We start from the raw sequence: 27,715 nt of genomic DNA on the forward strand, positions 1-27,715 counted from the left end.
GGTGTCATCTGCAAAATGAAATTAGCAATGAAAAGCTTTGTCCAAGAAACCAAACAATGTATCGATGATGAAGACATCCAGAGTTGGAATCACTCCATCTTTTCCCTTTTTAGACTGACAAAATAGAAGTTAGGAGGAGAACAAGAGAGACACTCAGTATTTTCTGGCTCCACAAAGGGTGAGAAGAATAGCTGCCTCAGCTGTGCCATTAATAGCAACCAGCTTAATAGGTGACCCAGGTCACTCACCCAAGCTGAGGCTTGTACATACAACTCTAAACCAAACAGGTGAAAAATCTTTGATCATTGCCTATTATTCCAGTACTAAGATAACTGCATTCTCACATATTAAACATATATTCAAATGAGGACTAGCCTGCAATTAAATGATAGTTGAGAACTCTTGACTATGACATCCACCATATCTTACAGCTAAAGCAATAATGGAAATATTTAAAATTAATGAATTTTTAGACTAAGACCTACAAAAACCTTGGAACTTACTTGTCATTATGCTGAGAATTTCATTATGACATGACTAAGTAGTTGTAAGCTATTCTTCAGTGAGAACAACATTGTTTTCAAAATTTCACATTTCTAATAGTAAAGACAGAATTCTGACTGCTGGGAGAATTCTTCAAAATTTCTCTTTCAGAAAAAGCATAAAATAAAAATATTCTATCTGTCAAACTATTGTATTAGAATTTGGTGACCAAAACCAAAACGTTAACTTGCAGTGAACAGCAGCTCTAAGAACTATCGCATTGACAGGAGTTAGATTAACAGTAGAAATAGAACTAGTGAAACCATTGACATACATGGATACTCTTCAACATGACTTGAATTATATTATTGCAAACTTTCTCAATAATTCTTTGTTTATTTAAGTCCTAAACGAATATCTTTGTAACTAAGGATAACTGTTATTATATTAAAATATTCTACAGATAAAAGTCAACATATTCCAAAAATCCCTCCATTTACTCTGACTTTCTTATGGAAATTCACATTTAGGAACAGGTGGTTGGGTTCTCTAGCTTATAGTGGACACAGAAAAGATTCAGAGGTCAATGAAAAATGTAAATTTACCTGGGAACTGATCATACATTGTGATGAACGAGCAATATTAGCAGGCAGGCCAAAGAAGTCAGGTTTATCATCTTCTGGAAGGCTTTCAATAATATTACGATAATCCTGCATTAGAAGAAAAGAATAAGCATGACTGAGGGAACTTTTTGTTTAGCTCATGAAATTAACAGTGTAAGCTGAAAAAAATTTCATTAAGTGCACTGCATCACACAAAGACTAAAGTAAGTATATAACACAACATATCTTGGTAATCTTATTTATAAAGTTCTTAATTTTATTTATAAAAATATATCTTCTTTTATATAGTGTTTCCACTCTAAAAGAGCAAAAAGCAATTCTGATTACAGTGATGCTATCAACTGAAAAGAAAAATATGCTAAGACTGTCTCTGAAAAATAGTTACAATACTTCTGTTGAAAACTTAGAAGTAAGATTAGTGACAATATAAAAAAGAAAAAAGATTTTGGCATGTGGAATCTGAAAATAGAGTATAATACATATTTATAAAATGATGAGCACTCACTTCTATTTACATCTATGAAGATATTATCACTCAATGAAAGTGAAATCGTTGCGTAAAAATAGGTTTGCATGATCACTGGAAATGCAGAATAGCATCAATAGTGGTTATAGTGTAGTAGTCACTAGTAATGCTGCTCTTGTACAAAACAGAAAGAGGCATAGGTAGACTAATGGTGCTGGACGTCTCTTTTATTGTGGCTTTATTTGTGGCAAAAATATTTACTATTTGAAAGTCTGGCTGCACATTATTGCATTATATCATGTGAATTTTGTCCTCTGCTTGCAGGAGCATGTCCTAGGTGTGCATGATTTACTTTGACACGGAATGTCACTTCAGAGATAACAACAGTAGCAGACCTCTACACCAAACACTGAGAGAACACTATTTAGTATGAGATACTATTCCAATTAACCTAAGTAATCAAACTTAGCTTTATTATTAGTGTTCTATTAATCAAAACTACTTGCAGAAAAATATTTAAGACAGAGAAGTATAAACTGTCACATAAATAAACTATCACATAAATAATCATATAACTATAAGAAATTGAGAGATATTAAAGGCAGTGCAGGCAAGAATAAAGGTTCATCTATTTCACCATATTATTTACAAGAATAGAGACCAGCCTGGTTTGTTTATTCCTTCCCTCTTTGTGATATTAACTCAGCACATCTATAGAAAATAACCCTCATATTTAAACTAAAAAGTAAACAAACCCCAAACCTAAACATCCAGAATCTAGGTAGAGAATGCCAAATGACAGTAATTTATTTTAACTGGCATAATTCCATTTACATCAATGCATATTAGAGGCCTAGTATGGAGTCCTTCATTAAAATGCAAATTAATCTTAATAATAGTAACAACAACAATAGTATGTGAAAGGATAGGGAGAGGTAAGTTCTTTAGACTCTGTTGAATACCCTCTTTTTTACACTAAAGGAATACTAAAGAAGGATCAGAATCCATCTTTATCTCCAAATAAAATGTCATATACCCTCCACACCATGTTAGCAGATTATGTCAGAATGTTGATATCTTTTGTAAATAAGGAGATATATTCAGATTTTCCTATTTCATCTGGAAGTTCTAAGAATGTTTAGCAGTCTGTACAGGAGTGTTATTATGCTAATGTACTAAGTAATACAAAAATTTAATGATAACCTTCTTTGTCATAAATTGACCCAATTTCTTTTACTCAGTTCTTCACAGCTATGCTGCTCTGCACCATAGCCTGATCAGACATCATAAAAAAGGAGACTGACCAAACAGGCTACCAGAATAGCTCTGACAACTTAAGAATTAGTGCTCCACACAAAAGAAGGTTTAAATAAATGGAGGTATCCTTCAGATTGTAACTCTGTTTTTCTTTGTGGAATTATTTCTAAGAATAATTCTTGAAAATAACTTATTCTAGTTTCTATATTAGGTGATAGAAGATGTATACCTACCAAAATACTGCAGGAATTCGGCAAAGAGATAAAATATGGGAAACTGGTCATCTTCTTGCCTCTAGCATTTAAACTGCCAATGACTCGTGAATTGAAAAGCTGCTCCAAGTAGGACCGAAGAACCCTCATATCAAAGTAATTATCTACACGGCCTCCATAAATTGCATTTTCAAACAAGCCATGCACAAAATCCCACCGAAAATCTTTGGAACCTATAAACGAATTAATATTATTACTGTATCAATGGATAGCATTGCATTATAAGCATTTCTTCTTGTTATTGCAGTTCTTCAGTGAAATAAAAAAATACAAACACATCAAATAATTAATTCCTAAGTGGTTTTCTTCTATATTACCAAATAATAAAAGTTGCAGAAACTTCCATGAATTTGTAAATATTTGTCATTGATAAAATGAACATGTACTGTGTTTCGAAATGAGTTATTAGAAATATTATTTAAGTCTTGAAGGGTTCTTTATTGTTGAAAACAAACAGGTTATATGCATTTCAGAAATCATGCTATTAGAATTTTAATTATGTGCTGCTTTGTCATGAATAAAAATAATTTCCCTTGTTCAAAATTTTATACACTACTTTGTATCACAGCACCATCTGATCTCATAAACTAAACTGATTGATTGAACCAAAACCAGATCATGCTTGAAATAGATAACATTACTGGAAATGTCATCTTTCAAACACAAAGAGGTCCAGGATAGGTACTTTGTAAATCATTATAAATCACACAACATAACACATAAAACTAAGCATGTTACTATTAGTTTCCTGGTCAGGTTGGTGTTGCAATTAGGTTACTCTGGCTTAGCTGTATCCCACAAGTTCAAAATAACTTATTTTCCCTCCCTTCTATCACAGTTGTCCAAAATAACTACATGGGACAATGATCTACTTATACCCTATAGCTTTCATGTACGTGTAAAAGCTTGATCAGAAATGTACTTCTTAAAGTCCCTTGAAAAAAGGAAGCAGCAGTTACTTTAAGGGGGGGTTTACTGGTGGTAACTGTTGTTTCCAAATACTTCAAACATTCCTTAGTAAAAAAACTTATCTTCACAGTAATAGTTAATGATTAATGATTATCATTGATAGTTAATGATTCCACCTCTTTACATCACTGTATGTTTCAAGTCTGTATAACTAAGGTCCAATTCCAGAATCATCCATAAATCTCATTTAAGTCAATGTTCATAAATAATCTCTAAATATCAGTTCCTAACTTTACTGTGAAATTATATAAAATGCAAAGACTTAAAAAAAAGTTACCTTTTTCATATTAACTAAGAAATTACTACGCTACTTAACAATGAAGTGGGCTCTGTCTAACAGTGAGCTTCAATATGAAGAATTGACTCATATTCAGTTCATATTCAATTCATTTATTCAATATATGGGGGAGCTCACTCTGGGAAGGAACGGAGACAGAAAACTTCACCTTTCAGGCATTCCTGTATTTCCTTTTTATTCCTCTGAACTCGAGAAGCTGAGCAGAATAGCTGAGCAGAAAGAAATTATTGGTTTACCCAACCTCCCAAAAATGGAACTATGATTCACCCTGTGTTTCTAGCTTTGCTTACTAGTGATGAGCCTTGCAGCATCTCCACTCTTATCCGAGTGCTGTAGAAAGATACAGGTCTTCATGCAACATCTCTACTAATGGTAAAACAGGACAGGTCCTGCTTGAACCCAAGGCCAGGTGGCACAAGGTGGCTTGCATCCATACAGCTAAACTCTCTTTTGCCCTAAAATAAGGCAACCTCTTACCTGCTGCCTATTGGAAAGAGTCTCCAGGCTCTGCTATCTGGCAAACCATGCCTTGTCACTGCCTATGAGAATGCCAGTCTGCGCAACACAAATATGGGAAAAAATAAACCTGATCATGGAATAGTTTTGATGTAGCTACCTAACTACCTGGTCACGTGTTTATATTTGTGAAAATGTTCCAATGAAGATTCAAATGCAAAATTTAAATACCTTCAAAGCAGCCTTTAAACAGAATGGCCCCACTCCAAACAAAACAATCATGCAAAGTAACCAATTTATAAAAATAACCATGGAAGTTTTTCATATTCTAAACATTATAAATGAGAGACATTCAGAAGGGTTATGCTGTAGAGGTAAGAAATCTTTCCTTAAGAAGTGACTTACCCTCAAAGAGTTTATCAATAATGTCAAAACCAGCACGGAGATCAGATAAAGAAAATTCATAAAACTTGGTCCAACCCTACCATTAAAAGAAATCCAAAGAATTTAATTAGTCACACAATGACGATCATGAATTAATATCATGAAGCAATACAAATATCAGGTGGTTACTGGGTACTGTATAATACTTAACACTGAATGAAAAAAGAGACAACCTGTGTCCTCTAAACTGTATCTTTGGAAACATTCAGTGGAGGTAGGTATAAAAAAAAAAAAAAATCAGCTCTACCAGTGCATTTAATTTTACATACGTATCCAAACTAGAATCCATTGAGTAAGAGGAAAGTAAACTTAAGATTCTTTTATTTCCGAACAGTATTTACTTCAGCTGAAACTTGCTGACATCTGTGACTAGATCACACATTGAATTATGATTTTATTTCTGAGGGCTTTTTTGCATTTGAGTTTCCTTTGGATTTTAATAAATAGGTCTGATTCTTCAAACACAGTCTATGTTATACTTTCATCATCTTACTCCTTAATTCACATCACTTCCCTACTGACAGAAAAAAAAATATGAGTAAAGCAATTACTGCTACTATTACAGCAAAAATGCTGACTGCCATATGCATATTTTAATCATTCTCAGTTTGTACCTCTTTTCTGTTCTTGGTGGCATTATTCTTTATATAGCATTAATGTGTAATGTGTATGTAATTCTCACAGATACCTTTCAGTGTAAATGGATAAGCATAAATAAACATTAATATATGATACAAAACTTAGGAAATCCAGATCTCAAAGGTATCTCCTGTTGCTGTACCTTCTTATGGTTGTGCTTTTGCATATGGATCATGTCACAGGAACAGGAGCATATGACTCATGATGAGAAATGTGCAAATGTGTCAGGTAACATGCATGTATCCAGTGAGATGGACACAGTCTCAGGTCAAGACTGCAGCTACTCCACAGATCACAATCAAGCTATCAGCCAGTCACCCTGTAGGTCATAAACTGGAAAGATGCTACAGTGTTCATGTATTTTTTTGGACAGATCTGTACATGGACCCAAAACAACCTGAAATTTGTTGTAAAATGAATAACATTTCAATGTAAAATGAATGAGCTTCTAGCTGGGATTGCAGTCCAGCAATGTTAGAAACTGGTAATCTTAAGCAAAATATAAAATCATCACTAAGTCTGCACATAAGACAAACACAGTTGCAGTGGAATTAAGGAGAAAGCAGTAATCCTATCTTGTGTCACTTAGAAAGATGGTGGTAAATGAACACGAATTTGAACAAAGTCAAATGAGAGTTCATATATCAGATCAGTACTTTAAATATTTTCACATATTCTACTTCTTGAACACCATATTCAAAGTCTGTTACTACAACAGGCAGACAACCTTCTAAATCACCAAGTCAAAACTAGCAAAAAACTCTCAAATGTTCCAGGTTCTGCCAGATCAAATCTTTCAGATGACAGGTTAATTTTACCACTAGTCTAAATAAAATAAATAAAATATAGAACAGTTTGTTGCTTGGGGTTTTGTTCTGTTTAATACAAGCATCTGCAGCCAGAAAGAAATGTTTGCTTTAAACAAAAATTTATCTAAGAAAAAACCACATCAGTCTCTGAAAACCATTATAATCCTCACAACAAATGAGTAAATTCCTCGTTCTTCCTTCTCCTTGAACAGGGTTTGTATGCAGTAAAAGTACACAATATAATCTCCTCTTCCTACCAAAGCATCTCTTTTCTCACACCTTCCATTCAATCATGTATGTTTCCAAAACACTTTTTCCTGTCCCAAGTAAATAGGATTTACAGAATCTTTTCCATGGGACCTCAACTCCTGCCTCAGTATCAGCTAGTACAGAAATCACAAAATAACGCCATCCAGGCAGTAGCAATTTTCAGAGGGATAGGAATTTAGGCTACCAAGGTCTTATTTTGCAATGAATTCAGAGACAATAATAAAGGCAGGCACCAGAAGCATCCAAGTTTTACTCATGTCTGTACGTGATCCAACATATACCTGATGAAAAATACTTCCAAGTATAAAAGCTAATAAGTGGGGTAAATTTTTTAAAAGCTAGCAAAAAAAAACCTATTACCTGAGGAATATAATTTCTTCTTTCTTGGCATACAGCATGAAACCATGCTAAACAAAAGAGAGAATGCGCTCGAGACAAATTTCCCTTTTTATTAATTTGCTCTGGTGTCCAAGATTCATAGGTTCGCAAGAGATTCTTTTTGAGGCCCGGAGGTGCCTGCATTGGAAGGAAAAACACTGTTCTAGACAGAAAACCTGCTACTTTTATGCACCATTTTCTTGAATTCTAACTTACAATTTATAACTTAATGAAATGACAAACAGTACTTAATAAAACAAAATTTAACAAGAAAAAAATCTGCTTGTAATAAATGGCCTAACAACAGAATGATCTTATACTGAAAACAGCTTAAACAACTTAAACATACTGAAATTGTAACCAGGACCAACTGATAGGAAGACTGAATTACACTAAAAGAACTTAGTGAAAGAATACTACTCTATCAAAATATGTAAGCTTAAAAGTAAATTCAGTTTTTTCAAGAACAAGAACTTTCTTCTGATTTTACAAGCTCAACTACCAATTATCATTTCTGTGATAAGAACCAACTCGCCTTATGCCATCACCACACTCCGTTAGTTAGCATATAGATATGTATGACAAAATGTTAGTTCTCTGATTTAGTGTTAGGTAGTGTTTGCAACCAGTAGAAATAACTGCAGTTAAAGTGTATATAGTAACAAAGATTACAGTTCCTAAAAGTAACAGCTGATTAGATACCCAGCCATTTTCAAATTATTTGCAAATGTGAAGGCAAACATAAATTTTAAAGAGATTTAAATCACATTTTCAGATTTATAAGAATGTTCTTTCTTTCTTTTGAAAAAGAATGTTTGTTAATGTTTCCATAAGATTACCACAGTTGCATATGTACACTTGTGGCAAATTGAAAAATATTGTAATCTATCGATGATTTTCTTTTAAACTATCTACATCTTGACTGGTAGCAGTTAAGGGACATACCACAACCATGTAATAATCACATATTATTAGTCAACTCATTGGCGATCATTGACCTTTTGTGGTAATAAAATTATTTACTATAAATTAAAAATATGGTAGCAAAAGGATTTAGAACATTGCATCAGTGCCAAGTTCCAATTATTCCCAAGACAGTGGGATCAGTAACTTCAAGAAACTAGATGAAAAGAAATGTGACAATCCTACGCAGTTCTGTAGTTTCTGTACCACTGAAGGCCTCAATATAAGCAAGAAGGTACCCCGGAAGTTTAAAAATACCTGCAGTCAATATGAAAGTGTAACAATTTTGGCTTCTTGAAAGTCAGCAACATTGGACTCTAAAAGGTCAGAGCTTCTTGGTTTAGCTGTAGACAAGATCCCCATGCTCCATAAGCAATGCAAGAGTTAGTAGCACCCCTATCCATGATTTCCATAATAGACATTAATGCATAATGATTAGAGCACTTTCCAACAAGTTGGACGAGCATGGTCCCGGTTATTCCTTAAGTTGATCCATTCTGAACGCAAAGCTCTCAATTTTTAGTAAACTCCTTTAACTGTATATCCTGCTGTATGGGAGGAGAGCCATTTTTTTTAAAAGGGTCCAGTGAATATAAAGCTATGGGTCCAAAAAGAAAAATAAGGAAAAGAAAGTGTGATTCCATGATCTTCAGATGAGTACATTCATCAAGAAGGAGGAATTCCTTGGGTTTTGTCCAAGTCCCAGCAGCTGTGCAGGTTTTTGCTTTTAAGAAACACTGATTAAATGCATAAAAGAATTTGGAGCACAAAACAAAATGCTTTCAGTTCAGACTTTCAAGTGGAAAAAATATCTGGAAAGAAATTTTACAAACCTTCCCTTTAAAGCACAGCTTCTGCAAATTTCCACATATACATTATAATGATCATTAAAAATCTTTCAAAGTAAATTCACAGCATTTTTTGTATTACATCTAATTGAAATATAAAGCAAAACCAGTTCTGAAAATAGTCCACATTATCCAAACTTTATCTAAACATATAGTTTACCATACGTCAAAGTTCATTCTTTGAAAACATGCAATAAAAGCTTTCCAAACAGATCTTACTTCATAAGTTATTTTCAGACTTGACTGAAGCAAAATCGGAGTAAATTTTGGATGAACTTCAGTAGTAAGCCAAAGGCGGAAGTTTGGTTGAGGCTGTAACATATTCAGTTCCTATTAAAGAGATGTTACATATTGAAGTAGGTTTTGGGGTTTTTTTAATATACAGAACAGTATTTAAAAAATTATAATATCCTAAATTAGAAAGTTAGGCTTGTCTAAAAGTTCTTTAGCTGTTTTTACAAGTAAGGTTATTCAAAAGACTATTGTTCAAGATGTCTTGTCTCCACACATTCTGTATGCCTACTGTGCTCAAGTTCAAAGTTCATCCTAGCCTTGTCAAAGTATTTGCAACTCCCTCACAGATCCTAAATTCAGAGCATAAAAATATATAGCAGTTCTTTACTTCTTTTAAGTAAAAATACCACCAGAAGGCTACATCTCAAAAGATGAAGGCTTGGATTGTGGGCTGCGTATCAACAGCAGATCGCGATGACATTCAACAACTGTATAGATATATCGATTTATTTTTCTTCAAGTGTTTGTTGTATGCACACTTCACATATCATGATTCGCAGAAAAATGAGGATAGGAAAATGAAGTTCTAAGAGAATAAATATTGTCAAATGCTATTTCAAATACAAAGGATTCACAAAAAAATACATAATTACTGAATGCATGAAAATATACTGCTGGTGTTTTATGCGCATCTGAAACAGACATATTTTCCACGGAAGCTACCAAAGTTGTTTGACAATTGACTTGTCAACAGTTTTGTTTATATGTCTTGGAAGAAACAAAGCAGAAAAACCTCTAACAGATTTTCTCACAATCTATTCATTTTGGTAATCTATAAAACATAATCATAATCTTTTTGTTTTCTGTGCTTTTAGTAAAGAAGAAAATGCTGTTAACCCATTAATTGTTCTGCTCTTTAGGCAAAATGACAACTAAATCTGGTACCTAAAATCACAGGACTTGTTGAAGTTGGAAGGAACCTCTGGAGGCTGTCTAGTCCAACCCCCTGCTGAAAGCAGTGTCAGCTACAGCAGGCTGCCCAGAACTGTTATCTGGTCAGGTTTTCAGTATCTCCAAGGATGGAGACTCCACAGCCCCTCTGGGCAACCTGTTCCAGTGTTTGACCATCCTCACAGTAAAAAAGTTTTGTCTTATGTTTAAATGGCATTTTCTGTATTTCAGTTTGCGCCCATGGCCTCCTGTCCTGTCATGGGACACCACTGAGAAGAGCCTGGCTCTGCCTCCTTTACTACTTCCCATCAGCCAGTCAACACTAAATAATAATAAGATTGCTCCTGCGGCTTCTCTTCTCTGGGCTTAACAATCCCAGTTCTCTCAGTCTCTCCTTGTACAACACATGCTCCAGTCCCTCCATCACCTTCGTGGCCCTTCAACTGGACTCACTCCAGTATGCCTCTCTTGCACTAGGGAGCCCAGAACTGGACACAGCACTCCAGATGTGTCTCAACAGGGCTGACTGGAAGGGAATAATCACCTTCCTTGACCTGCTGACAATGCTCTGTCTAAAGCAGCCCAGCAGGCCAATGGCTTTTGGCACAAGGGCACATTGCTGTCTCGGTCAGCTTCTTAGCCACCGGGATACCCAGGCCTTTTCAGCCAAGCTGCTTTTCATCCAGTTAGCACCCAGACTGTCTGGGTGCCTGGAGTTACTCCTCCCCAGGGGAAGCACCTGGCATTTCCCTTTGCTGAACTTCACAAGGTTCCTGTCAGCCTATGTCTCCAGTCTATTGAGGTCCTTCTAAATGAAAGCACACCATCTGCTGTATCAATCATTCCTCCCAGTTTTGTATCATCTGTATTTGCTGAGGATGCGCCCCATCCCATTATCCACATCATTAAGATGTTAAACAATGTTGGCCACAGTATCAGCCCCTGGAGCACACCACCGATGACCGGCCTCCAGCTGGATTTTTTGTCACTGACAACAACCCTTTGAGCTCTGCAGTTCGCCCAGTTTTCAATCTACCTGACTGTGGTACAAATAAGTCTGTATTTCATCAGCTTGTCTATCAGGATGTTATGGGAGACAAACTAAGACATGAAAATGATCCACAGCCTTGGAAGAAGGAGATTTAAGAAAACAAGGGAATTTACATGCTCGTTCAAATGCAATCATCTGCAGCAGTTTAACACCTGCAGTATTATGTTTATTTTTAAATTGTTGTAATTTTAAACATCACCATGGAAATGCCTAAAATGCTTCCAAAATGTTGCATACTAATTTTGTCTAGTTTCCAATACGTTCTTCTCTAGTTACACTCACCTTTTCCAATATGGGAAGCCAAGATGTAACAAGATGCAGGTTCTTTAAACACAGCCATTCTCCATTGCGTGCACATTCTTTTAAAGTTTGAATAGCCAGGTCAGCTTGGCCTTGGCCCATTGCAATCTGAAACGAAAGACACAGCTGGCATCAGGAATTTATCAAACCTCATTTAACAGATAAATACAAAATTGTGTTTCCAAGTTAGACTGCATATGCAAAAAAGAAGGTGTACTAAAGATAACCAGAATTTTCTCTAATGTGACAGGCTACTAAAGTAGGGAAAAGATTAATGAAAATGCATTTTTTTCTTTGCAACTTATCTAACCAGAGTTTCTTAAGAACCATTACCTAGTCTTTTTATGGAAAAAAACCATACATCATTTGGTGACAATGATGGTATTCCCTGGGAACTCAAGAAGTAATTTAAATATCAGTGACTGAACTGTGTTACTGCAGAACTGCTGATACAATAAAAACAAGAGAGAAACGAGAACAAATTTTCTTTTGACTGTAAGTTAAGAGTACTTCCTTTGAAGAGAAACACTTAATTTCATATTGAGATGACTGAAAAACTAAGGCTGCTCCCTTTCTAACTGGGAAATATGAATAGCTTAACCGTCTTTTCTTCATTTTTTATAGTACCATATTGCTGCTAAAATAAATTTGGATCTTCAAATGGAAATACAAAGATCCAAAACTGAATTTTCAGATAAATTAGTGAAAACTGAAAATAAAGGAAGGACTTGTTCTGTGGCACAATTACTGCAATAATTGATGATAGACTTACTCTAAGTACATTCACCTTAGTTCTCCCTTAGAATCTAATTAGAAGCTATACATAACAAAAATCCCTGAACCAAACAGGTTGAAAAGAAAGTGGTCTTAGCCAATCTGAAAAGTCTTGTCTTGGCATTACTGCTACAGCAAAACAGAAATATGGTGACTATTATGACTTCATCAAATATCCTTTAAGAGGAAATCCACTCTGTCTTTTTATCCTAAAACTGTAGTGAATCAAAGAAACTTGGGGCCTTAGCTTTATATGATGATACAGGGATATCCTCTGCCTAAATAAAACTAAGTATAATATCTTGAAATAATTTAAAACAGCCAAAGGAAGATAATTGAAAGTCACGAGACAATATGGTAGTACACCACACAAATTTAGTGCTTTGTTCTTTATTCCATATGAGAAATGATTCAACAGAGAAGAAAAATCTGATCTATGTTCTATTGAAAATGCATGAGAAAGTGCAGGAAAAAATAGTAACAACAAAATACTCTCATTAGTAGGACAACTTTCAGATGACTTAGCTTTGAGTACCACTCCTTAATCAAATACCATACCACATTACATTTTAAAAGTCCAATGTGTAAAGGATATTTAGAGATAAATACAAAAAGCCATGGGGCAGAGTAAGAAATATGCTTTCTGAAACATTCACAGCTAGATAAGCTGGCAGTAGGATCTAAATCTTTACAATTTGATGGGAAAAATATATTACATCAGTGCACATTCCAGGAAAGGAACAATTTCAAGGACTACTTAAAAGCAACATTAAACCTGACATTTTCCATTTCTATGCTAACCAGTGATCAGCTAGATAACAATTCCTCTCCCCTGAATATTTCAAATGACAGAAGGAAATAATGTTTTACAGAAAGGTATAAAACATACTGGTATTGTGTATTAGGAATATCAGGAAACCACTTGGATCATAGAATAATTTAAGTTGGAATGGATCCTGGAGCATCTCTAGTCCAAACTCCTGCTCAAAGTAGGGCCAGTCATGACAGATCAGACCAGGAGCTGAGGGCTTTTTCCAGTGGACCCTTGGGAACCTCCAGGGATGGAGACTGCAGCAGGAAATCTGCCTGACCGTTCTCATGGTGAAAAAGGAAGCAGCTTTGGAGAAAAAGAGGCCCTAGTGGACAACAAGTTGAATATGAGTCAACAATCGGCCCTTGCAGCAAAGGCCAATCCCATAATGGGCTGTATTAGTAAAAGCAGTCAGCAAGTGCAGGGAAGTGATCCTTCCCCTCTGGAACTTGTGTGACCACATCTGGAGTACTGTGTCCAGTTTTGGGCTCCCCAGCACAAGACAGACACGGTCATACTGAAGTGACTCCAGAGCAGACCACCAACATGGTCAGGGCACGCTGAGCAGGGTTTGTTTAGCCAAGCAATCAGAAGACCTTCTTGCTGTCTACAACTACCTGATTGAAGAATGCAGAGAAGATAGAGCCAGACTCTTTCAGAGGCACATGGTGATAGGACATGACTCAATGCACACAAGCTCGATCATGGGAAATACTGATTCGATATTAGGAAAAAAACATTCTCCTGTGAGAGTGGTCAAATACTGAAACAAGTTGCCCAGAGATATTGTAGGATCTCCATTCTTGGAGGGACCTCCCCTCTCCGAGTAGGGGATTGAAGTAGATGATCTCGAGAAGTCCCTTCCAACCTAGGTTATTCTATGAATTTAACAGCTACAGTAAATGTCTTCTTAAAAAACATGAAAAGTTGTTTTCAACACCTCTGCACAGATCCAATTTTGAAACAGACACAGAAAATATAGAGTGATTTCTTAACAGAACAATTCCTGATTAAAGTCTATGCAAGGGGAATTATCTTCACCCAGTTCAGTTTTGTGTTGAATGAAAAACAGGGAAGAAGTTGCATACCATGACAAAAACCAACTGTTATGTTGGCTTGGCAAATAATTTTTGTGTTGTATGCCTATTCCAGAAATCTGACAGCTTTCCTGCTTGACTGATCTTAAACACTTTTTAAAAAAGATTTGACATATAAGAGTTCTGTTCAGGAGCTCCCATTAAAAATAAATTGGTTACCACTTACTTGTAAAATTTCTCAAAATATTTTACAGAATTTCATAAAATACCAAAGTATTCACAAACACTGAACATCTGATTTATGTTTTCTGTTGAAGAAAGAAATATGCAAGTTCCATACACAGAGGAAATGATGAAGTCTAGTTTTCAGTGGGTTTTGTTCATATTTCAATTATTCCATGCAAAAAGACAATGTTTCAGCATGTATAACAATTCTCAGTCTCGTTTGTTCTCTTCCATCTATCTTCTCATTTTTCCCTTCTCCAGGTTGGAGGAAAGCCTCGCGGGTAGATTCTGCTTCTGTGAGGATCACTAATTGTGTCTCTCTTCTCCACCCCATTTTGCCAATGGAATCAGAAGTTAGTGGCGAGATAGATGGGAATAACAAACAGAAAGACACCAAACTATGCTTTTACATACTAACTTCCTTAAAAACCAAGGTAAAAGATTTTACTACCACAAAATTTTACACATTGTGGTTTTTAATCATTATGTTTATCTAAGACTAACCTGATGGTAGCACTCAGTATTTCTTTCAACACTGGCAAGTTCTTGCAACTCTTGAGAAGGATCAGCACCAGGAGAAATAATTATCAAGATGGGCTCAATTTCCAGAGTTTCTTTATACAGACGTTTCAAATTCAGAGGCGATGGAGATAGTTCTTTTATTCCTATAATTAGAATTATTATGGAAATAAAGTGACTACACAGGATGGAGTGCTTCATTAACCACTTTAGAGGTCATCTGGCTTTCAAAGTTCTGTTCAATGCAGACCATAAAACTGGTGCTACAATGAGAAAAAAATCCTTACAATATGCAAGTAGAAGGCACATTATATTGATAAGAAAAAGACACAAGCACCAAAATGGTGCCTGGACTTCCAGCTTGACAAATATAAATAGCAGTCTTTATTTAGAGTGTAGTCTTCAAGAAAACATACAAAAAGATAAGAGCTGTTATATAAGAATATGAGAAGCTATGCTATTCGCTAAAACTAATCACAGTGTGTATGTCCAAATGCAGAATTTCTCTCCTGTATTGTCCCAAGAGCCTTAATTATTAGACTTTGACTTTACACAGTTCTTGGTACTACAATTACTTTAGTCTATTGTTTGCTTTAATATACAACTTAAATGTTTAGAATGTTGACCTAGTATAGGCAAGTCATTTATACATGAGCCCAAAGATATGAGTATAAGTGTATCATAAACTTAAACATTGTTAACCACATATTTTCAATGCATCTTTAGACTGGTCCTTAAATAGTGAAGTGTTAGGTGCAACGGGAAATCACAACACAAAGCAAGACAGAAGAGCCCAAATCAGTGACATCTATGCCACACTTACTAAAAGATGGAATACACATTTCCTTGAGGGCACAGTCTGCTTTCAGACTTGAGTTATTACCTCCACATAGAATAATATATAATTTGAATATAACAGATTAGGTTAGCAAAGGTTAGTATGAGGTCTGGGTTCTCTGCATGGATCTGTACAGAGACCCTAATGGATGCAGCTAAACAGATAAAATCACTATCAAACAAAATGCTCTAAAAAATTGAATTAAACAAGACTAATATTGGAAAATGTTTTCATTTTACACTCATTAGGTGTGTAGACGTAATATCAGCAGAGAAAAATATATAAACTGATGCCATAAGGCAATTGATATGGGCAACTCCCTTGACAAGTTCTGCCGCTCACTGCCAATAAGCCCTAAACCCTAGAAGATCCGTCAAGTAATACTGAAATTAAAGTAGGGTTGTTCAGTGCTGGACTGAAGCATACTCAGTGAGTAAGACTCTTCAGGGACGCTTAACTGTCAGAATCTCAAAAATGTCTGACAAACATCTGCAAGTTGTTCCTCAGTGAACCCTGTATTGGCCAAATTTGGATGCATTTTCAGAAGGCCTGAAAAAAGCTTACACTTCGAATGAAAGCTGCCCAGCATAATAGCTTTCAAGTCATTCCTCCAAACTGAGCTTGTAGTAACATTTTTCACAAGTATAAGCTACTCCACATTTAACATTCCCTTCATTAACATAATAAATGGAAATACCTAAGCTGTTGGTGGGAGGGGAGAAAGAAAGGAGACAAATTAGCAAAGGAAAAAAAAGGAAACGATATATATCTAGAGATTGATTTGGTTTTTTTCAACTACAGTCATAATTCAAACTACTTGAGTCACTCTAAGCAATAAAAGAAAAATATCAGGAAGTAGAACATGGTAGCATTCTCTAGCGTAGAAATGTTTTATTTTAGTTTTTATGAAAGAATGCTTACAATGCTGAAAATGGAAGACAGTATTATGTCTATAATTAGAAAATCCAACACCAAATGTTTCTTTTTGTGGATGAAGACCACAAGGAAGAGGTACTTGTGATGTGTTCTGATATTTGGACTATAAACCACTGTCTTGCACCTTAAGCAAGTTTCATCTCATCAAATCCCTCTCTACGGAATTGTATTCACTGTAATTATATTTCACTGTTGAAGTATCAAAATATAAATGTTTCCTTATTAATTTAATATAAATATTAAAATATTACATAAAGCATTATTAGAACTTAATCACTATCTACATAAGCGATAAAGATCTACTGCATTGTAACACCAAATTTTAGATGAAAATTTGATTAAAAGTAAGGTTTCAGAAAGTTGGATTTTAAGTTTTATTAACTTTTATTTCAGTGAAGAAAATAATTTTGAAAATCTTCACTACTGTTTCAAATCCTATGCAAGATACAAGACCACAAATATCTGTTGAAATAAACAGGCAGCAAGGATACAAAAAACAAATGGCGATCTTTCTGACCACTAATTAACTGTGGAATGGGGATCATGCAATGCTGCAGATATTCATTATTACACAGAAATGCAGAACAGATATACAAAGTTATAGAACTAAAATCCATTGGGTCGTTTAAGTACTGTGTTATTACTTCCAGTTGAGAAAACCTGGAGACATAAAACACTGGTTGCTGCACAAGGTTTCACTATGGGCTTGTGATGGTCTTACACTCTTGCCTTGACATTTATTATTTGTCATTGACAAAGACAGTAACATGCTAGACAGACCTCTCTTCTTCAGTCGTTCAACCATTCTTAAGTTCCTGTTCCTAAGACTGCTTTGCTGCTACAAACAGGTGCATGGAATATACTGCAATCAAGATAAACCAGAGACTGCTGGCTGTATTATTATTTCTAGCAGTGCAAGCAGAAGGAACACAGATTCCTGAGAAGCTTAATTGATTAGAAGTTTTGATATCCTACATAACTCTATGTTAACTGGGGACTACTGCTTGGCCTTGCATTAACTGAGGAATAGGATAAAAAGCTATGATTGGGCAATAGACAAATGTGTGTACACCTGCAACTTATTATAATAACGTATTTATGGTAATGATCCCAATTTAAAATAGGTGCAATTGTAAATGAGCAACTGCCTAGCCAAATATATTGCAGCACTCTTGAGATGCATCATTTAGAAAATTAATACAGTGTAAATTTTCTTCCACAGAACAGTTTGGTTTTTTAGAAATTTGGACACAATGTTTAGAAAAAGCATAGCTATGCTGAAGGTGCTTTTTGTTTTAAGGAAGCTCAACAGAAGTGAAATATAGAAAAACTACAATACAGCCCTGTCTATTGCTGGCAATTAGAATTAGAGCTACAACCAGGATTACATTTAAAGAACTGAAAAAAGGACTCCAGTGTTTTCAGGGTAAATCAGTAAGCACTCATATTCCAGATAATAACTATGCAGTCAGACTGGGAATTCCTGACATACTTTTCTGCCTCCATGTACCATTCTGACAGCATTTCTTAAATCTTACTATCCAAACTGACATCCTGACATGAGAAGAAAAAGCATATGAGAGAGGAAATAACTTTTCAGTAAATGTCTGAACTGTGTGTGGGGGGGGAATCAAAGGTAAAAAAAGAAAGACCTGACATATAAATACAAAGTTTGGCAAAGGATGCAAACTTCACATTTTGTATAAACTGATGAAGCTTCCATAAAATCAATGAACAACTTTTCACAAATCTTCTGTACTTTAGTACAATTCTGTACTTCAGTGCAATTAAACCAATTTACAGCAGATGGAACTTGAACTCGAAGTGCTTGTTAAAATTCCTTCTGTTGGTGTTCTGGACACAGAGAAACAATGTACAAAAATATTCAAAAATATTAGTAAATGTATTATTACTATTCACAATTCCAATACAGAAAGCAGGAGTGGTTTTGGGGGGTTTTTTTGGCAAGTAATTTTATTTTGGCATAGATGCAATGTGACCATGAGAGATCTGGTCTACTTTACAGAAAATGGGTCTGTGGGAATAAAACACAGACTTGTTTAGACTGCACTGATTTTCTTTCTTTGTATCTCTACTGCTTTTTTAAAGGATATGAAAATGTAGGTAATTAAAATCAAGCCGCTTTAAATACTACTTCTGATGTAGCCAGACTCAGAAAACTAGGTGAAAGCAGATATGAAAACCCCCAACTCAATTAGTGATACGGGATGATTTGGGAGTATACTGTCAATATGATTTTTGCTAACATGGTGCATTTCAGTACAGCATGTAAAATAAAGAAATAAGCACACTATGGGTGCCCACAAAATACAATTATAGAAAATTCTTATGAACTTTATCTTCAAAAGAAATTATTTTAATCCCCCTTCATCCATAAATTTAAAAATATATGTAAAAGATGAAAAAAGGGAAAAAAAAAGGTATCTGGATAAAACAGAAGCGGAAGGTTTTCTTGTAGGCTATTACGGCTCTTTTGGAACTCATTTTTCTCACTGGAAAACAGCCAAAGGAGATTGGAAACTTAATGGTTCCCTTTTGAACTAAGCAAAACAGTTAGTTTAAGTAAAGTTTCAGGGCAAAAACCCTGAAAAAGACATGATACAAAAAAATACGAAAACAATATTCATACAAGCATGACCCCTTTTATTAGTATGAAAGTGCTAGTCATGATATATATGAAATGATCTCAAAATAAAATCTCACTGATATGCGTGAAAAATCTGTGGATGAAACCTCGCCTACAAATGGAGTCAGTGGTATTCTGCCTTCCTCGGTGAGGCTGTAGTTTCATTCAACAAAAACCATTCCTTTGTGGAACGCCTCCAGGGAAGTGGTATCAAGGTAGACCTCTCCAATTTATGTAATACATTAAGATTTGGAAGACAGTAAGTGGGTGAATAAACTTACTCTGAATTCATGTCTCTGCTGGGCTTTCAGATGCATGTACTGCAGACCGCACTTGCCATTTGATTCCAACAGGCAGGGACATTGTCAGCATGGGACCTGCATGCTCACCATGATGAAAGTACCCTCTCTATCTACTAACAATGTTTGACAGAGCAGCCTAACCTTACTCCTGAAAATACTGGCCTTGGTGGCAGACATGAAACAAATTTTGACCAACAAATAATGCCCACAGAGAGAGCATAAAGAGGGAATAAGATAAACTGTCACACAAATGCCATTAAAAACGTAAGAATCAGAGACCTAAACTCATACCTAATCTTATACTAATACGAAATGACGCATATTTCAAGTACTTAAAATTACCACAGTCATTGTTTTTTATATGTAATTCATCTATCGCATTATCATGCAAAATTGCCCATCTCAAGATCATTCAAAATGCAGATCTGCACAAGTACTGGAAATGTAAGTCCAGCCATATTACTTTGGCAGCCTCTGAGTCAATTTTCCAGGTTCATTTTCTACCACATTAAAAACAGCCTTTGCCACTTACATTTAAGGCCTTTACAATCTTTTGTTAATCCCACTTCTGTCCTGACACTGTACCACATTAAAAACAACAAATTCTGCCTTGTCCCTACATAATGCAGACAGTGACTTTTAAAACTACAGCGTCCACCCCAGTGAGACACTCGTAATTCATCTTCCATATGCATATTTTAGTTAACTGCTAAAAACTGAAGGAAGGCTTTGATGTGCTGTATTGCAATATTAAGATTATTTGGAATATAAGTCCCAAACTTTGGATACAATAGACCCCAGACAAGAAACAGACAGACTAGAACAAATAGACAATCATAGTATTGACTCACTCTAAATCGTGTGTATTTCTAAACACACAGTAAAAATTGTATTACAGTCCAAGAGACTGACAAAAATGACTGAAAATATGAAACAATCTTTTGAGATCCATTTTACAAAATCTCAAACCTAATGTTTTTTAAATGGTAAATGACATTAAATGAAATAATCTTTTTGGAAAATTTGTATCTTAAGGAAAATGCTGCAATGTAAAACATAGAGAAAACCAACTATCCTCCTTTCTTAATTACTCCAGTGTTCAAGAATTCATTAAAAGAATCTGACAGATCTTTTACTATGTTTTAAATCACTGTACAGCATAAACCAAACCATTTTAAAAACACTTTTTAACAATACTTGACAAGAACAAAATCAGCAAATCCATTTACAGCATATTTTCAAATCCTAAAACTTAGGGAATCCATAAGAATTATAAAATAAAAGAGAAACATAGGACAAAAAAAAAAAATATTAGCTGTTGTGTGGAAACACCCTGGTGAAAAATTAACTTACCTAGAGTTTTACATGCAAAAAGAGCCATGGCACTCTGTAGCCTGTCTGGTCTGACAGCCTGGACCACAAGCACCTTAAAATAAAATACATTCAGGTTAGATGAGTTTATAAAAGTATATTGTGACAATTTAAAAAGCAAGACTCTTGTAAGAAGGCTGAATTCTTTAAACTTCTCTTTAGAAGAAGTTATATTCTCTGAATATATAGAGCTATCTGATCATTTCTTTCCAAGATAATCTAATGTAATTGTTTTTTTGTAAGTAGCTTGTCCTATTAATAGAATCAGAAGATAGATCTACATTTACAGTCTATTTGTTAAGTTGTAACTTTTTCTACAGTGTTTTAGAAAAAAGGTAGCTATGTGGGTAGCTAGAAAGACAGAAAGCAAACTTAGCTTTATACTGGTAATCTAAATTCTATACATATATTTAGGCAGTAACTTCCTAACTGTAATACTAAGTTTCTGATTTCAGTGCAGTAATACAGTAAAATAATCAGTTTTGAAAGAATTTCCTTTGTTTAAGCACACCTTTAGAGTTTTACATCTAACTTTTTTCCCTGAGACATTCTTTCAGACCTCCTAGTTCTGCAGATGCTTTTACTGTTCTTCAAAAGACTACAGAACATGAACAGCTAATCAATTCAGACACAAATTAAAAGAGCAGTTTTCCCACCAGTTACCTCTTTTTCAGTTAACTTCCTGCAAATGTTCAGTGTGGGCAACTGCAGGCAACTAATTCAACTTCAGTAGAAATGATTTGTTAAAATCACCAACACTTCTCCTACCCCTTTACTTGCAGACCTGTAAGCCACAATTCTGAACCTGCCATCACATTCCAGTTTCCAAGTCTGGAGTATCTGTTGTTAGTTTTGGAGGAAAAATTTAACTTCATGAAAACTTTATGGAAAGTACTACTTTTTAAGCTCGAGATTACACTAAGTGTTACTGCACTATTTTTAAGTTTAGCATACGGTTTGAAAGAAACTAACTTACGAGTGGCATATAAATCTAACCATGTAGTTTCAGTATATTTCAGCAACAGAAACATTCTTAATACTTTCTATGCAAGGAACTAGATACGTAATATACTGATCATTCCAGATTTATTTCCCTATAAATGCAGAATTTTAATGACAACACATTACACACATAAGAATTGCTCTTCTGCATTTCATCAAATCAAACATGACTCAAATTCCTTTGCAAAATGGTTTGTTCCTAAATTCCGTGCATGCTATTTCAGAAATTCTCCTCCTCCAGAAAAACTCCAAATAGAGAGCCCTAAGAGCTAAGCAGCATCAAACTACATCGTCTTACACCTCATCCCTTCTTTGGATGAGCCTTCATTTTATATGACGTGACTTCAAATGAAAAATCACAGCATCATTTGAAAGTAAGTAGCGACATCCTTTCTTCCAGAAACACAAGACAGATGACATTCTTCTCTTCCAGAGAAGAAGGATCTCTGAGTGGAGGAAGGAACCTGCGTCTCCAACATTCTTGGTGAGTTCTTTAACCACCAAGCTTTCAGGAAGAGTAGTATTTCACGACTACTATTCTAAAAAGCAGTGGCTGCTACTGTGTTTTGTGGTTTTCAGTCAGATGTGTGAGTTTGCACATTTCACGATGAACTAAATTAATGATGCTCAACAAGCTGACAAATTCTGCAGTAACAAAGCAACCAAGAAAGAATTTTAATACCTATTCATAAAATTAGTTCTGTGAATATTAATAAAGAGCTTGTTACCTTGCAGGCTATGCTCAGTTGCAGCCAATATGCCAACATAAAAAAAGACTCAGATTAGAAAGAACTGAATATGTATTATAGAAAAAAAAAATAAAATCCTTTGACTAAATAAACTAGTTAAGCTGTAAGACAATGTAGACACTGTCACTGCTTATAATTCAACCAGGCCTGAAGCCTTAATTTCCAAGAGGTAAAACTTACTGTCAATGCTGAACTCATAATTATTTTAAAATAATTTAATATTTATATTTAATATTTAATTTAAATATGTACTTATTTATTATTTAAAATAAATATTTAAATTTAAATACTTTAATATTTAATATTAACGATTACCTGCTGAAATAAGGAAATTCTTTTTACAATAGTAGATGGAAAGTCTTGTTCACACACAGAGCTCTGAGAAAAAGTGTGCCACAGACCTTCATCTTCAAAGCAAAGTGTCTGATAGAGACCTGGGAGAGAAATCTACAAAACAAATCATACATATTTAACAATAAAGAAGAATAGCCATTTGGACATTGTATATTGTAATTAATTTACAAATACCACTATGACCCTAAACCTGTAACCTCAATTCAATTTTATCCTTGGAGTTGAAGAACAAAAAGGTAGGTTTTAAAATCAAGCATTTGTTTAGCTATTCCCTGGAAATGCTAAGTCTGTATTTGCTCAATATTTTTGTTTTTAATCTTCCAGGTTCTTTTTTTTTAAACTTTGGGCTCTACCCAGTTGTATTCTATTCCTTTAATCATGACCAGGTTCTCTTTCTATCAGTACATGCTACTGATTCACCCAGTTACTCATTTCTGTTTGTTTGTTTTTCAAACCCCTAACAATCATGCTTGCCACACCATTATTGCAATTGTTCCTGATCCCGGATGAAGAGACATGCAAAATAATGAACTCTGGATTTAGCAGCAAAAGTCCTTGCCAAAGACTGGGCAAGGTTTTCCTTCTTGCTGCTGAGCTACATGCAGGAGGAGAAGACCCTAAGACAGAATTTCAAGGACTAGGATTTTCATTTACTTCCCTTCAGGATCAGAGGACTTCAACATTCATTGTCATGGGATGAATCAAAGCAAGAAAGTGTTTTTTGTTTTAGTTTGAAATTACTTGATCTGAGCAATACTGAACTCTGTAATACCTTTAAAGGTGTGCATGAAAATCTGGTAAGTAGAAAACTAGTTTCCCAATTAACAGTTTATGGTTTTTAATAGAATATTATGGTTTATGTAAGTGAAACCTGCAACTTAAATATTCTTTGCAATTTTTCCTCTGTATATTCTTCTGTCTATAGAAGTTGTAGTACCTTGGGTAGGCTTACAATATTTTCTAAACTAAGTAAGATGATATGTTCATTCACATGCATTGAAATTCATTGTTAAATGGGGTAGAGATGTACATTAAAAGGCTCAGAAAAATGAGATGAAATTTTAAAAATACAGTTTTTTTTTTCAAATGGGTATACATTAAGCCCTAGTTTCTGGAAGATATAATAAACAGTTTAAAATAACAATGTATTTCCACCTGACAAATACATATTTGAATATTCAAGTCCAAATTACTATTTGCTAAAACCAAAGGCTTTTTAAGCTAAATTCAACCCACCACGTGATGTATACCTTCAAAGATGCTACTGCCCAGCCTCGGTCCTGTTCTATCCAAGAGGGAATCTGGTCACGAACACTTCTTTGTGAATCCTTATTAAAGCAAGTTACATGTTATGCACATAAGTTACACAAATTTTTGTGAAATGCTATATTTAGTAATAAGACTGTGAAACCCATGTTTTTAATAAAAATAGGATTCAAAACAGGAATCTTTCTGTGGTCTTTTGCTAAGTTCATAAATGGCATAACAAACCAAATCTACCACTAATTTGAGACATACTGTTCACACTAACGTTTGCTTAACTACTTGAGCCTGAAAATATTTTATCATTTAGAGTATTTGTATGGCACACTCAACTCTAAGTGGTTTTCTTTTCCATTAAAAACAAGTGACCCAAATGATTGGCTATCTGCATATGTGCTCTGAGCAACTGACTTAAAAAAATAACTCCATTGCACACAGTCACAGTCATGAAGAAGATGCTTCTTCACACAAAGGGTAATTCTGGTGTAATTCACTAAGCAAAACATCACTGTTGGACATCTCCACTGGTAAAGTTTGGCCACAGCTCTATGTTTCTGCTCCTTAGATGTTGGGTATAGAGGAGATTCTAAGGATAAACAACACAGCTTAAGCTGCAGTGGAATCTCTGTATTCACCTTATCATTTTTTATAAAAACCCTTACAGTACCCATTAACCAGTCTGACAGTCTCTGTATGGAAATGTACCTCTCAACTATTAAGCAACTTTAAGAGTAATCTTAAATGTTCAGTAGAAACAAAGAAAGCTTTCTTGTGAAAGGATAGCTCAGCCATGTGTTAGGAAGTCTGACAAAGAACAAAAGTGGGAAACTCAGAAGCAATTCTAGGAATAAACTTGAGATGGGTTTGCAATATATATTCCAGTTAGAATTGGGGTTGAATCATGTATGTCCACATGTCCTCTCCAAAATCTATGTGTTGTGTGTTAGGTGGGGTAGAGGTAGGACTAGTGTTAAATTCCATTATACAATCAGATCTCACATAGCTTGAAAATGTCTGTTGTGGTTTAGCCCCAGACAGCACCTAAGCACCACGCAGCCGCTCGCTCACTCCCCCTACCCCGATGGGATGGGGGAGAGATTCGGAGGAGTAAGAGTGAGAAACACTCCTGGATTGAGATAAGAACAGTTTAATAATTGAAATAAAATAAAATAGTAATGATAATAATAACAATATAATAATGATAATAATAATAATAATAATATACAAAGCAAGTGATGCACAATGTAATTGCTCACCACCCGCTGACTGATACCCAGACAACTCCCGAGCAGTGATCGCTGCTCCCTGGCCAACCCCCCCCAGTTTATATACTGAGCATGTTGTCATATGGTATGGAATAGCCCTTTGGTCAGTTTGGATCAACTATTCTGGCTGTGCCCCCTCCCAGTTTCTTGTGTGCCTGGCAGAGCATGGGAAGCTGAAAAGTCCTTGACTAGCATAAGCAGTACTCAGCAACAACTAAAAACATCAGCGTGTTATCAACATTCTTCTCCTACTAAAACCAAAACACAGCACTATGCCTGCTACTAGGAAGAAAATTAACTCTATCCCAGCCGAAACCAGGACAATGTCCTACTGCAAGAAAATACCTGACATTCACCAATTTCATCTAATTGAATTATAAAGACTCCATAGAGATGAAGAGGGACTTCTATGTTCACACGGAAATGCAAAACCTGTACAGTCACCTAAGGGCGAGAGAAACTGAGAATTTAAGGATCTTTTTAGCAACCAGCTGCCTAAATAAGAAAATCTGAGTAATACATAGTGTTTTAAGTGATTTGTCACTTCTGCCAGCATGCAGGTGAACAGAGTTGGTGTCATGGATATTCTAAAAACAAAGTACTCACACTGGTCATTGTCCTCTACCACTGGATGTATGAGATACTTTGATAGATATCTAAACAAGACTAAAGGTTAGAAGTAATTTGGAATGATGAAAACTGCATCTAAGCCTGACCCCGAATGAAAGAGGAGATTAGCAACAGAAGAGGCAAAGACTGAGCTCATGATTCCTGACTGGGCTCATGCTTCCTAAAAAACACCTTTCAAAACTTTTGTTAAAATATTTGGCTCAAAGAAGGGCTATAATAGATAAGACTATGGAAAGCTTAACTTTTTTCTCTACCCTTTTCTACTGGAAGGTTATTTTGAAAGTATACAGATTCAACAGAATTGAGGGACACACAGTAAACTACATTAGGATTGGTCAGACATGGAACAGAAGCTTCTTAAGCTAGCTCTATCACCTAGAAAAATATATAAATACATCTCCAGATGCAGAACTCTGAGGCTGAGGAAAAAAGCATGTCAAATTAGCAAAGTGTGTGGACAATCCCATCAATCCATACAAAAAGTACCACTCATATTGGGAGAAAGAGGAATTCAGAAACACTGATTTTAGTTACAGAAGTGAGCTTAAAACCTTCTCAAATATACCATTGAAAAAAAGGGGGGAGGGGCGGGAATGGGAAGCAACAAAGGCAAAAAGTTATGCAAATTAGAAAATGGGTTGCCATGTTAAAAAAGTTTTATAATATTTATATTTCTATGTCAGAAGTTATCTGTTCCTTTCATGGATGAATACAATTAATCAAACAATACAGTAAGAATACAACCTTAATTTTTCAGGATTTAAGCAAATGTTCCTTATTTCAAAATACACAAATAAATATAGCTTACTGATTTTCTTATGGTATCTCCAATGATCACACCTGTAAAGGTCTCCCATTCCTAGGGGGAATAAATAAACAACTCAGATAAGTCATAAGACATCTTTAAGAATAAAGATTCATGTGTAGTAGCATGTAGGCAAAACAGGAAAATAAACAAAGTTTAGATTCTGGAAGAGTTATAAGACATTTTTAAAACTCCAGGTAACAGTACCAGTATGTAATTCCTTCTGCAGAATCCAAGCTAAGAGACTGCAGTGCCTTACAAGCCCTATCCTTTCTCAGCACCCCTAGCTCCCACACAGACCACCTAAGTATAAACTAGCAAGAATAGAATGATAGAACGATAGAATCATTTAGGTTGGAAAAGACCTTTAAGATCATCAAGTCCAACTGTTAACCTTGCACTGCCAAGTTATTATGTTATTATTTAAAACATTTGGCAAAGAAAATTAAACACAATCTCTCTCAGCAGTTCATTAG

The 27,715-nt window shown here is 35.1% G+C and overlaps 1 protein-coding gene across 1 annotated transcript in view; it reads right to left on the minus strand.

Moving 5' to 3' along the window:
- DYNC2H1 (dynein cytoplasmic 2 heavy chain 1) overlaps positions 1-27,715 on the minus strand; it is a 197,891-nt gene that overhangs the window by 70,754 nt on the left and 99,422 nt on the right. The window contains exons 72-82 of the mRNA XM_075724522.1: positions 27,243-27,293; positions 24,527-24,604; positions 23,238-23,369; positions 21,154-21,226; positions 15,063-15,223; positions 11,694-11,819; positions 9,395-9,505; positions 7,347-7,502; positions 5,230-5,305; positions 3,063-3,274; positions 1,089-1,193 (exon numbers count right to left, since the gene is read on the minus strand). Coding sequence (XP_075580637.1) covers positions 1,089-1,193; positions 3,063-3,274; positions 5,230-5,305; positions 7,347-7,502; positions 9,395-9,505; positions 11,694-11,819; positions 15,063-15,223; positions 21,154-21,226; positions 23,238-23,369; positions 24,527-24,604; positions 27,243-27,293 — 1,281 coding nt within the window. The remainder of the gene's footprint in view (positions 1-1,088; positions 1,194-3,062; positions 3,275-5,229; positions 5,306-7,346; positions 7,503-9,394; positions 9,506-11,693; positions 11,820-15,062; positions 15,224-21,153; positions 21,227-23,237; positions 23,370-24,526; positions 24,605-27,242; positions 27,294-27,715) is intronic.

Source organism: Pelecanus crispus, chromosome 1 (assembly GCF_030463565.1).
Source record: "Pelecanus crispus isolate bPelCri1 chromosome 1, bPelCri1.pri, whole genome shotgun sequence".
Lineage (NCBI taxonomy): Eukaryota > Metazoa > Chordata > Aves > Pelecaniformes > Pelecanidae > Pelecanus > Pelecanus crispus.